This window comes from Salvelinus alpinus, chromosome 16, assembly GCF_045679555.1.
Source record: "Salvelinus alpinus chromosome 16, SLU_Salpinus.1, whole genome shotgun sequence".
Classification (NCBI taxonomy): domain Eukaryota; kingdom Metazoa; phylum Chordata; class Actinopteri; order Salmoniformes; family Salmonidae; genus Salvelinus; species Salvelinus alpinus.
Window position 1 is genome coordinate 12,493,588 of NC_092101.1, and position 11,973 is coordinate 12,505,560.

At 42.9% G+C, this 11,973-nt stretch overlaps 1 protein-coding gene across 1 annotated transcript; it reads right to left on the minus strand.

The window, feature by feature from the left end:
- Nucleotides 1–1,266: 1,266 nt before the first annotated feature.
- Nucleotides 1,267–6,704, minus strand: LOC139540829 (uncharacterized). Its single transcript, XM_071344823.1, has 5 exons — nucleotides 6,210–6,704; nucleotides 5,135–5,231; nucleotides 2,598–2,751; nucleotides 2,313–2,434; nucleotides 1,267–2,091 (listed from the first exon to the last, which is right to left on the minus strand). Coding segments are annotated over exons 1-5 (699 nt in total). The 5' UTR covers nucleotides 6,534–6,704; the 3' UTR covers nucleotides 1,267–2,089.
- Between the last annotated feature and the right edge of the window lie 5,269 nt (nucleotides 6,705–11,973).

The following is an 11,973-nucleotide window of genomic DNA, read 5'->3' on the forward strand; positions in this document are numbered from 1 at the left end:
TTAGGACAATTAGGTCACGGTTAGGAAAAGGGTTAGGGTTAGTTAAAATGCAAAAAATCACTCAGCAACAACTAAACATTTTAAATTTCGGCTATTTATGCATCACTTCCGTCCGTAGCTGTAGCCAATCTAGTCACAACCTAGTTTAACTATTGCCACCACAATCACAGACTGTGAGGCTAATATAATATTTCCAGGCTGCATGTTTAGCGAGAGAGGTGTTATTTCAACAAAGTGTGCGCTGTAAGGCAAGCCTGCATTAGCATACACTTGTCGATGCATCTGTCCAGTAAGCCTCTGGCTGCTACCAGACGCCCTTGTGTGAGGGCCTGTAGGGGGCACTCCTTGCTCTGATACAGGACATTCCAAAGCCCTAGACCAGTAATTTATATGGTCGCAGTGATGGGCAGTGATGATGGGGACAGTGTCCTGCAAAGGGTGCCATCACCCTTTGGTTGGGGGGCCCCCGTGATAGCATATGAACACGTCATAAGCAATGGCAAAATGTGGAGAATTGCAGGAAATTTGCTTTAAAACAGCAAATATTTCTCTCAGCCTCATGGCAAAATGTGTGTTTAGCTAATTCATAACAGTAGTCAATCGAAGGTGTAAATTAATTCGCCTAACTACTCAAACTGAATTCTTCCGCTGCTCTATGTTCGCTACATACTTCAGTCTGAGACTGCCATCTTTGAAGTTGTTTGTGGTGAAGTCAAAATGAGGGATGTTGTACAAAACAAAGTCAACAGCGATTGGATCATCTCTAACCAATCAGAGAATCAAAGCCAATGACAAATGTTCTACACGTAGCTTTGCCCACATGTTTTCTGGCTCTGGCCCAACACAAAACGTGTAGAATTACAGGACATTTGCTTTAAAACGTCAAAATTTGCTCACAGCCTCATGACAAAATGTGTAGAATAGCATTATAAAACTGCATTTTTTTTCTGACAATTTTGTTATTGTTTTTTGGGGGGTTGGTGGTCCAAATGCATTATTCTGGCCATGGTGAACAGTCATCGCAGATCATCTCTAGTACATGTAGCCAGTGTAGGTTCATTCCGGTGTCATGGCCAAATTCCCAACCTAGGCTTGGCTCCTCTCATTATCATTCCCAGCTCACTGTGAACCCCTCTCCTTTCCACTACATTCAACAGGTCGTTGTTGTATTATGAATGTTCTTATCAACAACAACTACCGGTATGTTCTTATTTTTCCCATTTAAAATATTGGTAGAAGAGAATAGAAAATAAACTGACAAATGAATGGCCAGCTCCAAAATAATTGGACACACTTTATTTTATGAATTCCCCCTCCAGGACAACTTTTGTTTGTAATTTAAAACATGGTGCAAATTAATCATATATGAAATATATAAAAACCAGTACACCAGGCACAAAATATTATCTATCTAGTGTCTTCTTTATACCCACTCCCGTCGCGCAACTCCTCCACCTCTTAACCCTCCCCATCCCACCATCCCATGTACATAAAACTGTTTATTATAGGGAAGAAGGTAAACTACAACCAAAAAGTAGGAAAGAACTAGTAGGGTAAGAATAAAAAAATTGAGGGGGGGGGCGGGGAGAAGTCAAAACAGGACAAAACAAGAGACGACCAGACAGTACTTATAAAGTACATTCAAACATTTACACACAAATAAATACAGAGACCTTTAACCTAAACGAAAGTGTGCCTTCTTGAAATATCCCAAAACATGGGCATTAAAACCTTAAGTATTCAATTCAATTATAGCCTAGGTAAGGGTACGGTTCAACAATAAAATAAGCCAACATATATAAATGTGAGAGTGGTAAATGCAGCTGAAAACCATTCAAAAGCAACAAATAAGTATAACCCTTTTGTCCATGACTAAGTTTTACCATTTTTGTTTAACAATTCTTAAAATATAATTGAAAAATAAACAAAAAACTATGATCATTGACCGTTTCCCCAATTAGTTTCCTAACAGTAAAAGATGTACAGCAGTGATATCCATATAATATCAAGTCCAGGTCCCTCCTATTGTCCTGGAGAACAGTGTTCCCCTTGAATCGTCTTCGCTGACCCCACTGGCTATGCATTATGTTCCTGGAAACCATGTGTAATTCAAATATTTTATCACATTGAGATATGGATTATAGACAGTTGCAGACAGTGTCTATGAATATCGACTCAAACAAACTACGATTTATTATATGCTTGTTATGATCTTTGATTTATTTTCCACACTGCTAACATAGCCACTGCTTATAAGCCTCCATGGCATTGAATAATGATGCTTAGTTAGCACCCTGTGCTATTACACTCACATGTTATCAATTGCAGACTGACGCAGAGGACCACAGCCAAGGCAAGAATGCTAGTCTGGGGTGCGGCACCTCCGTCATCCAAAAGCTCGGAGGCATGGCCGCTGTCCCTTTTGCACTTCTGCCTGTAAATATAACCATGGTTCAAGAAACAATATCAACACTCATAAAAGGTAAACCAGCCAGGCTTATTTAGCTGATTCATAACAGTAGTCAATCTGAAGGTGTAAATTCATACCAGCTCAGTGTAAATCTGTACCAGCTCAGTGTCACTGGATTGATACTTACAGCTGCTTCTGTAAATACAGCTTGCTGGACTCGCAGGCCTTGGTCTGGCTCTCGGCTGCTATCCGCTGGCTCTCAGCAGCTGAATGCAAAGCCACACAGGACGCCCACTTGTGAGAGGCCTGTGTCAAGTTCTCCTGAAGTAATTCGATGTGCTCTGAAATCATAATAAGGCCGAAATCAGAACATTGAATGACAGAAATAAAACATGTAATCTGTGTTTACAACAATAAGTTTTGAAATTCAATGACAGTGACATTTAATACTAAGGCATACTTTGTGTAGTTAAGGCAGTTTTCGATTTTTGTCTATCAAAAATGATAGACAAAAATAGGACATCCCTAGTTCACATAATGCCTTATTAACTTATAAGGTCATGTCTGGCCCTAGGATTGCTTATCAGTATGAGTGGTGTACTGTACATGACTCCATGACGTCTCTTAACTATTTTGGGAATTGTCTGGCAGCAAAGGGGTTTCACTCACATTAGCTGTGTTTTTCAAATTTTCCAATGTAGGCAAGAATGCAGCAATAGATGCTAGCTATGCTGTTTGACAGGGCTCTCCTAGGCAGCTAAAATGTTGTAAACGTATTTCTCATTAATACCCTGTTGAAGGCGGGGTGCCAGATATTTATCAGAACAGGCATCTCCCCTTTCACACAATGTGTCATTTTCATATCGCCTTTACTCAGGAACTTAGAATTTCCTTCTGTTGTTCAAAGTCAGGAAATCTACTGTGAAAAAAAAAAGTCACAGCTACGGTATTTATTTACTAGCCCCTTGGTTACAGCTTACTTAGCTCTGGAATACACTTCTTATCCGTAGGGTTTTCAGCATTTAGCGGTTAGCTCACACCCCTTGAGTTTTGTTGTGTTACAGCCTGAATTTAAAATGGATTCAATTGAGATGTTTTTGTCACTGGCCTACACGCATTACCCTATAATGTCAAAGTGGAATTATGTTTTCTGAAATTTTTACTAATTAAAAATTCAAAGCTGAAATGTCTTGAGTCAATAATTATTCAACCCCTTTGTTATGGCAAGCCTAAATATCGTTCAGGAGTAATAATGTGCTTAACAAGTCACATCACTCTGTGTGCAATAATAGTGTTTGACATGATTTATAAATGACTACCTTGTCTCTGTACCCCACACATACAATTATTTGTCATGTCCCTCAGTCGAGCAGTGCATTTCAAACACATATTCAACCACAAAGACTAGGGAGGTTTTCCAATGCCTCGTAAAGAAAGGAACCTATTGGTAGATGAGTTTAAAAAAATTAAAAAGCAGACATTGAATATCCCTTTGAGCACGGTGAAGTTATTAATTACACTTTGGATGGTGTATCAATACACCCAGTCACTACAAAGATACAGGCGTCCTTCCTAACTCAGTTGCTGGAGAGGAAGGAACAGGGATTTCACCATGAGGGCAAGGGGGACTGTGAAACAGTTACAGAGTTGAATGGCTGTGATACAAGAAACTGAGGATGGATCAACAGCATTGTAATTACTCCACAATACTTACCTAATTGACAGAGTGAAAAGAAGGAAGCCTGTACAGGGAAAAAAAAATCCAAAACATGCATCCTGTTTGCAACAAGGCACTAAAGTAATACTGCAAAACATGTGGCAAAGCAATTAACTTTTTGTCCTGCTAAAAAGTGCTATGTTTGTGGCAAATCCAATACAACACATTACTGAGTACCACTCTCTGTATTTTCAAGCATAGTGGTGGCTGCATCCTGTTATGGGTATGCTTGTCATCGGCTGTTGTTCCTGAGTGGCCTAGTTACAGTTATGACTTAAATCGGCTTGAAAATCTATGGCAAGACTTGAAAATGGCTGTCTAGCAATAATCAACAACCAACTTGACAGAGCTTGAAGAATTAAAAAAATAATAATGTGCAAATATTGTACAATCCAGGTGTGCAAAGCTCTTAGAGACTTACTCAGAAAGACTCACAAATGTGATTCTAACATGTACTGACTCAGGGATGTGAATACTTATTATGTAAGTGAGATATTTCTGTATTTCATTTTTAATACATTTGCAGACATTTCTAAAATCATGTTTTCACTGTCATTATGGGGTATTGTGTGTAGATGGGGGGGAGAGATAATCTATTTAATCCATTTTAAATTCAGGCTGTAACACAACAAAATGTGGAATAAGTCAAGGAGTATGAATACTTTTTAATGGCACTGCCGAAGTAGCCTGTGTGACAGCTTTTAAAGAATGGTTAACAGATGGGATGGCTACTGAAGACATTCACTCTGCTAGAACTTGCACTTAAATCCTAATTTGTTATCCGTTTCGAACGTTTGTAATCACAGCCTCAGATGATGTAAACTCATTTTTGAAGGAGCAATATCCAACCAATCATGTGTATTTATTTACCGTAGCTAGGGTGGTTTCTATGGTTACAGGGGAAAATGCTGCTAAGAATAACGTGGCTGAGAAAGTGCTCCTTTCATGGTAGCCAATACCAGAGGCAAGAATCCCATACCCTCCCACCGTGACATCAATTTTCCTACCTTGGTTTAGCGTGATTTCTGAAGTGAGGTTTGCCTCGATTTCTTTATGCATCTCGATTTCTTTTTCCAGGACTGTAATGTTTCCACCCAAAATAACCTGCAAAAAAGACAGTGGTGGGCATTGAGTAACTCCTCAGGAATTTCCAGAACTAGTTAATACAACTTCTGTGAACATTGGCACAGTCATCCCAAGGAGTCTCTCCTATCACATATTTGAAATGTTGAGTGAAAGCAGGCTTGTGCCAGAACCAGATTTGGCTATGAGAACAGCCTCTGAAAACATTCCTTTCATCCAGCGTTTTTATATGAAACAACACCAATGAACACATGTACTCTAATACAGTATCTACGAAGAAAAGAGGTGGAAATAATGATCTCATCAAAGACAACGGTGAAAGATTATGACCTTTGTGCTTAAAGAACATGGACTGCTGCTGAAATGGCAGCACTTTCCCTACACACTTCTTGTCAAAAGTAGGGCACTATATAGGGAATAGGGTGCCATTTCAGACACAGACATGGTGTGCCCTATTACTGCTTTCCCTCTTCTTCCAGGAAGGGTTGATCTTGACCTCCCACCCACTCCCTGGGAAGGACTAGCTGCTTTTAATATTTTGATTGCTGCATTTGCAGAGTATTTGCATAACTGTCCACATTAAATGGATACTGTCTGTCCATTGTGCCTCTGGTTGTTATGTAAAGGCCTAATGTGGCTTTTCGGTCTGCCATTTATTTTCACAAGTAATCATTTGGCATGATACATTAACGTGTTTTCACTAAAACTGTTATAAACAGTCAAATGGAAATGGTATACAAAAAAAAACATGAAATCATAGCCATGACCGTTTAGATTAGGTTTGGATGTCCGATCAATTTAAAAATCAGATCAATCTAAAATGACACAATGTATAAGGGCATCAGGTACAACGGAGAGGGTAGAAGGAGAGAGGCAGATGATAACTGTTGCAGCTTGAGGGATTGAGCAAGTCAGTTGTAACCTCAGGCCTGCGGGAACCAGAGAGGAGAGTGGGAGAGGAGGGGAGGGAAAGCAAAGCGAGGCAATGCAAACACTCACGTTTTCCTGCCGACAGTCATCCAGGGACACGTTGGTCTGGCCCAGGCGCTCCAGGAGCCTCTCTGTCTCCCTGAGCTGCCGGGTCTGGTTGGTGTGGCCCTCCTCCACCATCTCCTCCAGGGCTGCCTTGTTCTTGGCGTACACCACCCTGGCCCCCTCGTGCTTCTCCGTCAGGGTCTGTAGTTCAGCTCGGCACTGGCTGGCACTCTTCATGTCCGGAGAGGTGGCCCACACCACAATGATGATGAGGGAGATTACCGACCACAGGGCCAGGCAGGCGATCACAATGTTGCGGGTGGTCTGGGATGACTTGGAGCTGGCCATGGTGGACAAGAAGGTTGTGGTGGTGGTGCTGATGATGATGATTGGAAAAAGTTGATCCAGAGTGTTACCTCCCGCAGGACAGGAGTCTGTGTAAAGAGGCAGGAGGTTCCTCTCAGAGTGAATAACTGACTGAGTCTGTCTAAAAGATGGACTTCCCCTAAAACTCTGCCTCTGCTGGACAGGAAAGGGGTGTGGCCCTGGCTCTCCCCCCTCTGTCACCCTCCCGTTCCTCCCACTCTGTTCCCTTCGTGCCCTGTTGGGGAGGGGGGGGGGGGCAGTAATTAAAAAGGAAATCACAACATCACGAGAGACAGAGACAGGAGATATGAGCTGTTCCCACACACACTGCGTCGGCTGCAAGGAACACTATGAGGGGAAAATGAAAGCAAAAACTCTAAAGTGCCTGGTGAAAAGCTGTGTTTTTCCCTGAAAGGGTGTGTGTGTGTTTCTGTTTCCATTTCTCAGTCGCAGAGAGAAACCTGGCAGGACTCCCAACTCCACATAGAGCTGGCCTTGAACGCAGCTTCGCGTGGAGAGTTCAGTCACACAGCCTGTTTTGGTTCTTCAGCTATGTCTTATTTTAAACACTTTCACAAGAGCCTGAGTGCAGTGGCTGAGGCAGCGACTCAGTGTTTCCTGAGCTCATTCCAGCAGGGCCCTAAGAGAATCCATGGCACACAGACACACCCCAAACAACTCAGGCAACCCAGTTGCTATGCTCTTAGAAAAAAAGATTTAGGATAACCCTTTTTGGTTCCAGAGAGAACCCTTTTTGTTTCCACAAAGAACCCTCCTACATGGAACCTTAAAGAGTTCTACCTGGAGTCAAAAAGGGTTCTCCTATGGGGACAGCCGAATAACCATTTTAGGTTCTAGATAGACTAGGGGAAAAAAGGTGCTGTCTGCCCCCTTCATCAACAAATTACGACATAAAACTGAACTCTGCTCCTGTTTGAGTATGTAATCTGTATACCCGTAATAGATAATGATGTAGTTGGATGCATTTTGTTTGTATGTATTATTTTCCTCTGTCACAATCAAAACTGACACCAATGTTATGCCTTTGTCATGCATGTTTGATTTCATTATATTGAATTCCTCTGATCAAATACCCACTCAAGTTCCAGATGAAACATTCCACAGTAGTCTGAGAAAGGAATGACTCACTTTGCTTTTTCAGCTACCCTCCTATGTGACAATAAAACATTTATAAAAGGGCCTGGAAAGCACAACTTCCTCACTCTTTGTCCTCATGAACCTCTTTGCCAAAACATCCAAAAATGGTAAGGAAAATTAAGAGGATGTGGAAATGAGATGGCTATTGGTTGGATACTGAGTGAACAAAACATTAGGATCACCTTCCTAATATTTATTTGCACCCCCTCTCCCTTTTGCCCTCAGAACAGCCTTAATTCCTCAGGGCAGGGACTCTACAAGGTGTCGAAAGCATTCCACAGAGATGCTGGCCATGTTGACTCCAATGCTTCCCACAGTTGTGTCAAGTTGGCTGGATGTCCTTTGGGTGGTGGACCATTCTTATTACACACGGGAGAGTGAAAAACCAAGCAGCATTGCAGTTCAAAGGCACAAATCTTTTGTCTTGCTCATTCACCCTCTGAATGGCACACATAGACAATCCATGTCTCAATTGTCTCAATGTTTAATACTCCTTCTTTAACCTGTCACCTCCCCTTCATCTACACTAAGTGAATGGGAGCATAGCTTTCTCCTGGTCAGGCTATTTCATGGAAAGAGGTGTTCCTAATGTTTTGTACACCCCATGTATATAGTATATTACAACACTTCAGGAACTGGCACGGTTCCAGTAAGTTGAGTGAAACGCAAAATACCTTCAAAAATTAGAAGTATTTAGGTATTGGTACAAATTAAGGAAACAGGTTTCAAGCATGTTCTTAGAAATTGTTCCTGAAATGTTCTAGAATTCAGGTGGAATATTTTCAACTTATCAAACAACATCACTCAACTGAGACTGCTCTTCTCTGTATCACGGAGGCGCTCCGCACTGCTAAAGCTAACTCTCTCTCCTCTGCTCTCATCCTTCTAGACCTATCGGCTGCCTTCGATACTGTGAACCATCAGATCCTCCTCTCCACCCTCTCCGAGTTGGGCATCTCCGGCGCGGCCCACGCTTGGATTGCGTCCTACCTGACAGGTCGCTCCTACCAGGTGGCGTGGCGAGAATCTGTCTCCTCACCACGCGCTCTCACCACTGGTGTCCCCCAGGGCTCTGTTCTAGGCCCTCTCCTATTCTCGCTATACACCAAGTCACTTGGCTCTGTCATAACCTCACATGGTCTCTCCTATCACTGCTATGCAGACGACACACAATTAATCTTCTCCTTTCCCCCTTCTGATGACCAGGTGGCGAATCGCATCTCTGCATGTCTGGCAGACATATCAGTGTGGATGACGGATCACCACCTCAAGCTGAACCTCGGCAAGACGGAGCTGCTCTTCCTCCCGGGGAAGGACTGCCCGTTCCATGATCTCGCCATCACGGTTGACAACTCCATTGTGTCCTCCTCCCAGAGCGCTAAGAACCTTGGCGTGATCCTGGACAACACCCTGTCGTTCTCAACTAACATCAAGGCGGTGGCCCGTTCCTGTAGGTTCATGCTCTACAACATCCGCAGAGTACGACCCTGCCTCACACAGGAAGCGGCGCAGGTCCTAATCCAGGCACTTGTCATCTCCCGTCTGGATTACTGCAACTCGCTGTTGGCTGGGCTCCCTGCCTGTGCCATCAAACCCCTACAACTCATCCAGAACGCCGCAGCCCGTCTGGTGTTCAACCTTCCCAAGTTCTCTCACGTCACCCCGCTCCTCCGCTCTCTCCACTGGCTTCCAGTTGAAGCTCGCATCCGCTACAAGACCATGGTGCTTGCCTACGGAGCTGTGAGGGGAACGGCACCTCAGTACCTTCAGGCTCTGATCAGGCCCTACACCCAAACAAGGGCTCTGCGTTCATCCACCTCTGGCCTGCTCGCCTCCCTACCACTGAGGAAGTACAGTTCCCGCTCAGCCCAGTCAAAACTGTTCGCTGCTCTGGCACCCCAATGGTGGAACAAACTCCCTCACGACGCCAGGACAGCGGAGTCAATCACCACCTTCCGGAGACACCTGAAACCCCACCTCTTCAAGGAATACCTAGGATAAAGCAATCCTTCTGCCCCCCCCCCCCCCCCCCTTAAAAGATTTAGATGCACTATTGTAAAGTGGCTGTTCCACTGGATGTCATTAGGTGAATGCACCAATTTGTAAGTCGCTCTGGATAAGAGCGTCTGCTAAATGACTTAAATGTAATGTAAATGTAATGTGCCTTGTAAGTTGAGGCAATGGCATATACAGTACTAGTCAAAGGTTTGGACCCACCAACTCATTCAAGAGTTTTTCTTTATTTTTACTATTTTCTACATTGTAGAATACTAGTGAAGACATCAAAACTATGAAATAACACATGGAATCATGTAGTAACCAACAAAGTGTTAAACAAATCAAAATATATTTGAGATTCTTCAAAGTAGCCACCATTTGCCTTGCTGACAGCTTTGCACACTCTTGGCATTCTCTCAACCAGCTTCAAATGGTTGCACCTGGAATTCATTTCAATTAACAGGTGTGCCTTGTTAAAAGTTAATTTGTTGAATTTCTTTCCTTCTTAATGTGTTTGAGCCAATCATTTGTGTTGTGACAAGTTAGGGGTGATAGCCCTATTTGGTAAAAGACCAAGTCCATATTATGGCAAGAACAGCTCAAATAAGGAAAGAAAAATGACAGTCCATCATTACTTTAATACATGTCATACAGTCATTTTAATACAGTCAGTCAATGGGGAAAACCTTTGAAAGTTTCTTCAAGTGCAGTCGCAAAAAACATCAATCACTAGGATGAAACTGGCTTTCTGTCACACCCTGATCTGTTTCATCTGTCTTTGTGCTTGTCTCCACCCCCCTCCAGGTGTCTTCAATCTTCCCCATTATTCCCCGGTGTATTTATACTTGTGTTCTCTGTTTGTCTGTTGCCAGTTTGTTTTGTTTTGTGAAATCTACCAGCGTTTTGCCCCTTGCTCCTGGCTGTTCTAGTTCCGGTTTTCTAGTTTTTCCCGGATTTGACCATTCTGCCTGCCTTGAGCCTGCCTGCCGTTCTGTACCTTGCCACACCACACTGGATTATTGAACACTGCCTGCTCTGACCCTGAGACTGCCTGCCGTTCTGGACCTTTTGCACCCTATCTGGATTACTGACCTCTGCCTGCCTTTGACCTGTCGTTTTGCCTGTACAAGTAATAAACTTTTGTTTCTTCCACATTGTCTGCATCTGGGTCTTACCTGAAATGTGATGCTCTCATGAGGACTGCTACCGGAAAGGAAGACCCAGAGTTACCCCTGCTGCAGAGGATAAGTTAATTAGAGTTAACTGCACCTCAGATTGCAGCCCAAATAAATGCTTCACAGAGTTCAAGTAACAGACACATCTCAACATCAAATGTTCAGAGGAGAATCAGGCCTTCATGGTCGAATTTCTGCAAAGAAACCACTACTAAAGGACACCAATAATAAGAAGAGACTTGCTTTGGCCAAAAACCACGAGCAATGGACATGAGACCAGTGGAAATCTGTCCTTTGGTCTGATGAGTCCAAATGTGAGATTTTTGGTTCCAACTGCCGTGTCTTTGTGAGAAGCAGAGTAGGTGAACAGAGGATCTTCGGGTTGTGTGGTTCCCACCGTGAAGCATGGAGGAGGAGGTGTGATGTTGTGGGTGTGCTTTGCTGGTGGCACTGTGATTTATTTAGAATTCAAGGCACACTTAACCAGCATAGCTACCACAGCATTCTGCAGCAATATGCCTTCCCATATGGTTTGCGCTTAGTGGGACTATAATTTGTTTTTCAACAGGACAATGACCCAAAACACACCTCCAGGCTGTGTAAGGGCTATTTGACCAAGAAGGAGAGTGATGGAGTGCTGCATCAGATGACCTGGCCTCCACAATCACCTGACCTCAACCCAATTGAAATGGTTTGGGATGAGTTGGACCGCAGAGTGAAGGAAAAGCAGCCAACAAGTGCTCAGCATATGTGGGAACTCCTTCAAGACTATTGGAAAATCTTTCCTCATGAAGCTGGTTGAGAGAATGCCAAGAGTGTGCAAAGCTATCATCAAGGCAAAGGGTGACTACTTTGAAGAATGTAAAATATAAAATGTATTTTGATTTGTTTAACACTTTTTTATTTTTTATTTTTTTACTACATGATTCCAAATGTTAATTCATAGTTTTGATGTCTTTACTATTATTCTACAATGTAGAAAATAGTGAAAATTAAGAAAAACCCTTGAATGAGTAGGCGTGTCTCAACTTTTGAATGGTACTGTAGCTGGAAAGATAGTTGATGGTGTGTCACAACAAGATACAGTATAT

Bases quoted from the DNA above. Each gene is read 5' to 3' on its own strand.
- LOC139540829 (XM_071344823.1), bottom strand. From the start codon at position 6,533: ATGGCCAGCTCCAAGTCATCCCAGACCACCCGCAACATTGTGATCGCC. The intron at 2,752-5,134 runs GTAGGAAAATTG...TTATGATTTCAG, and splicing joins AGAAATCACGCTAAACCAAG to AGCACATCGAATTACTTCAG. The intron at 2,435-2,597 runs GTAAGTATCAAT...TTATATTTACAG, and splicing joins CTGTATTTACAGAAGCAGCT to GCAGAAGTGCAAAAGGGACA.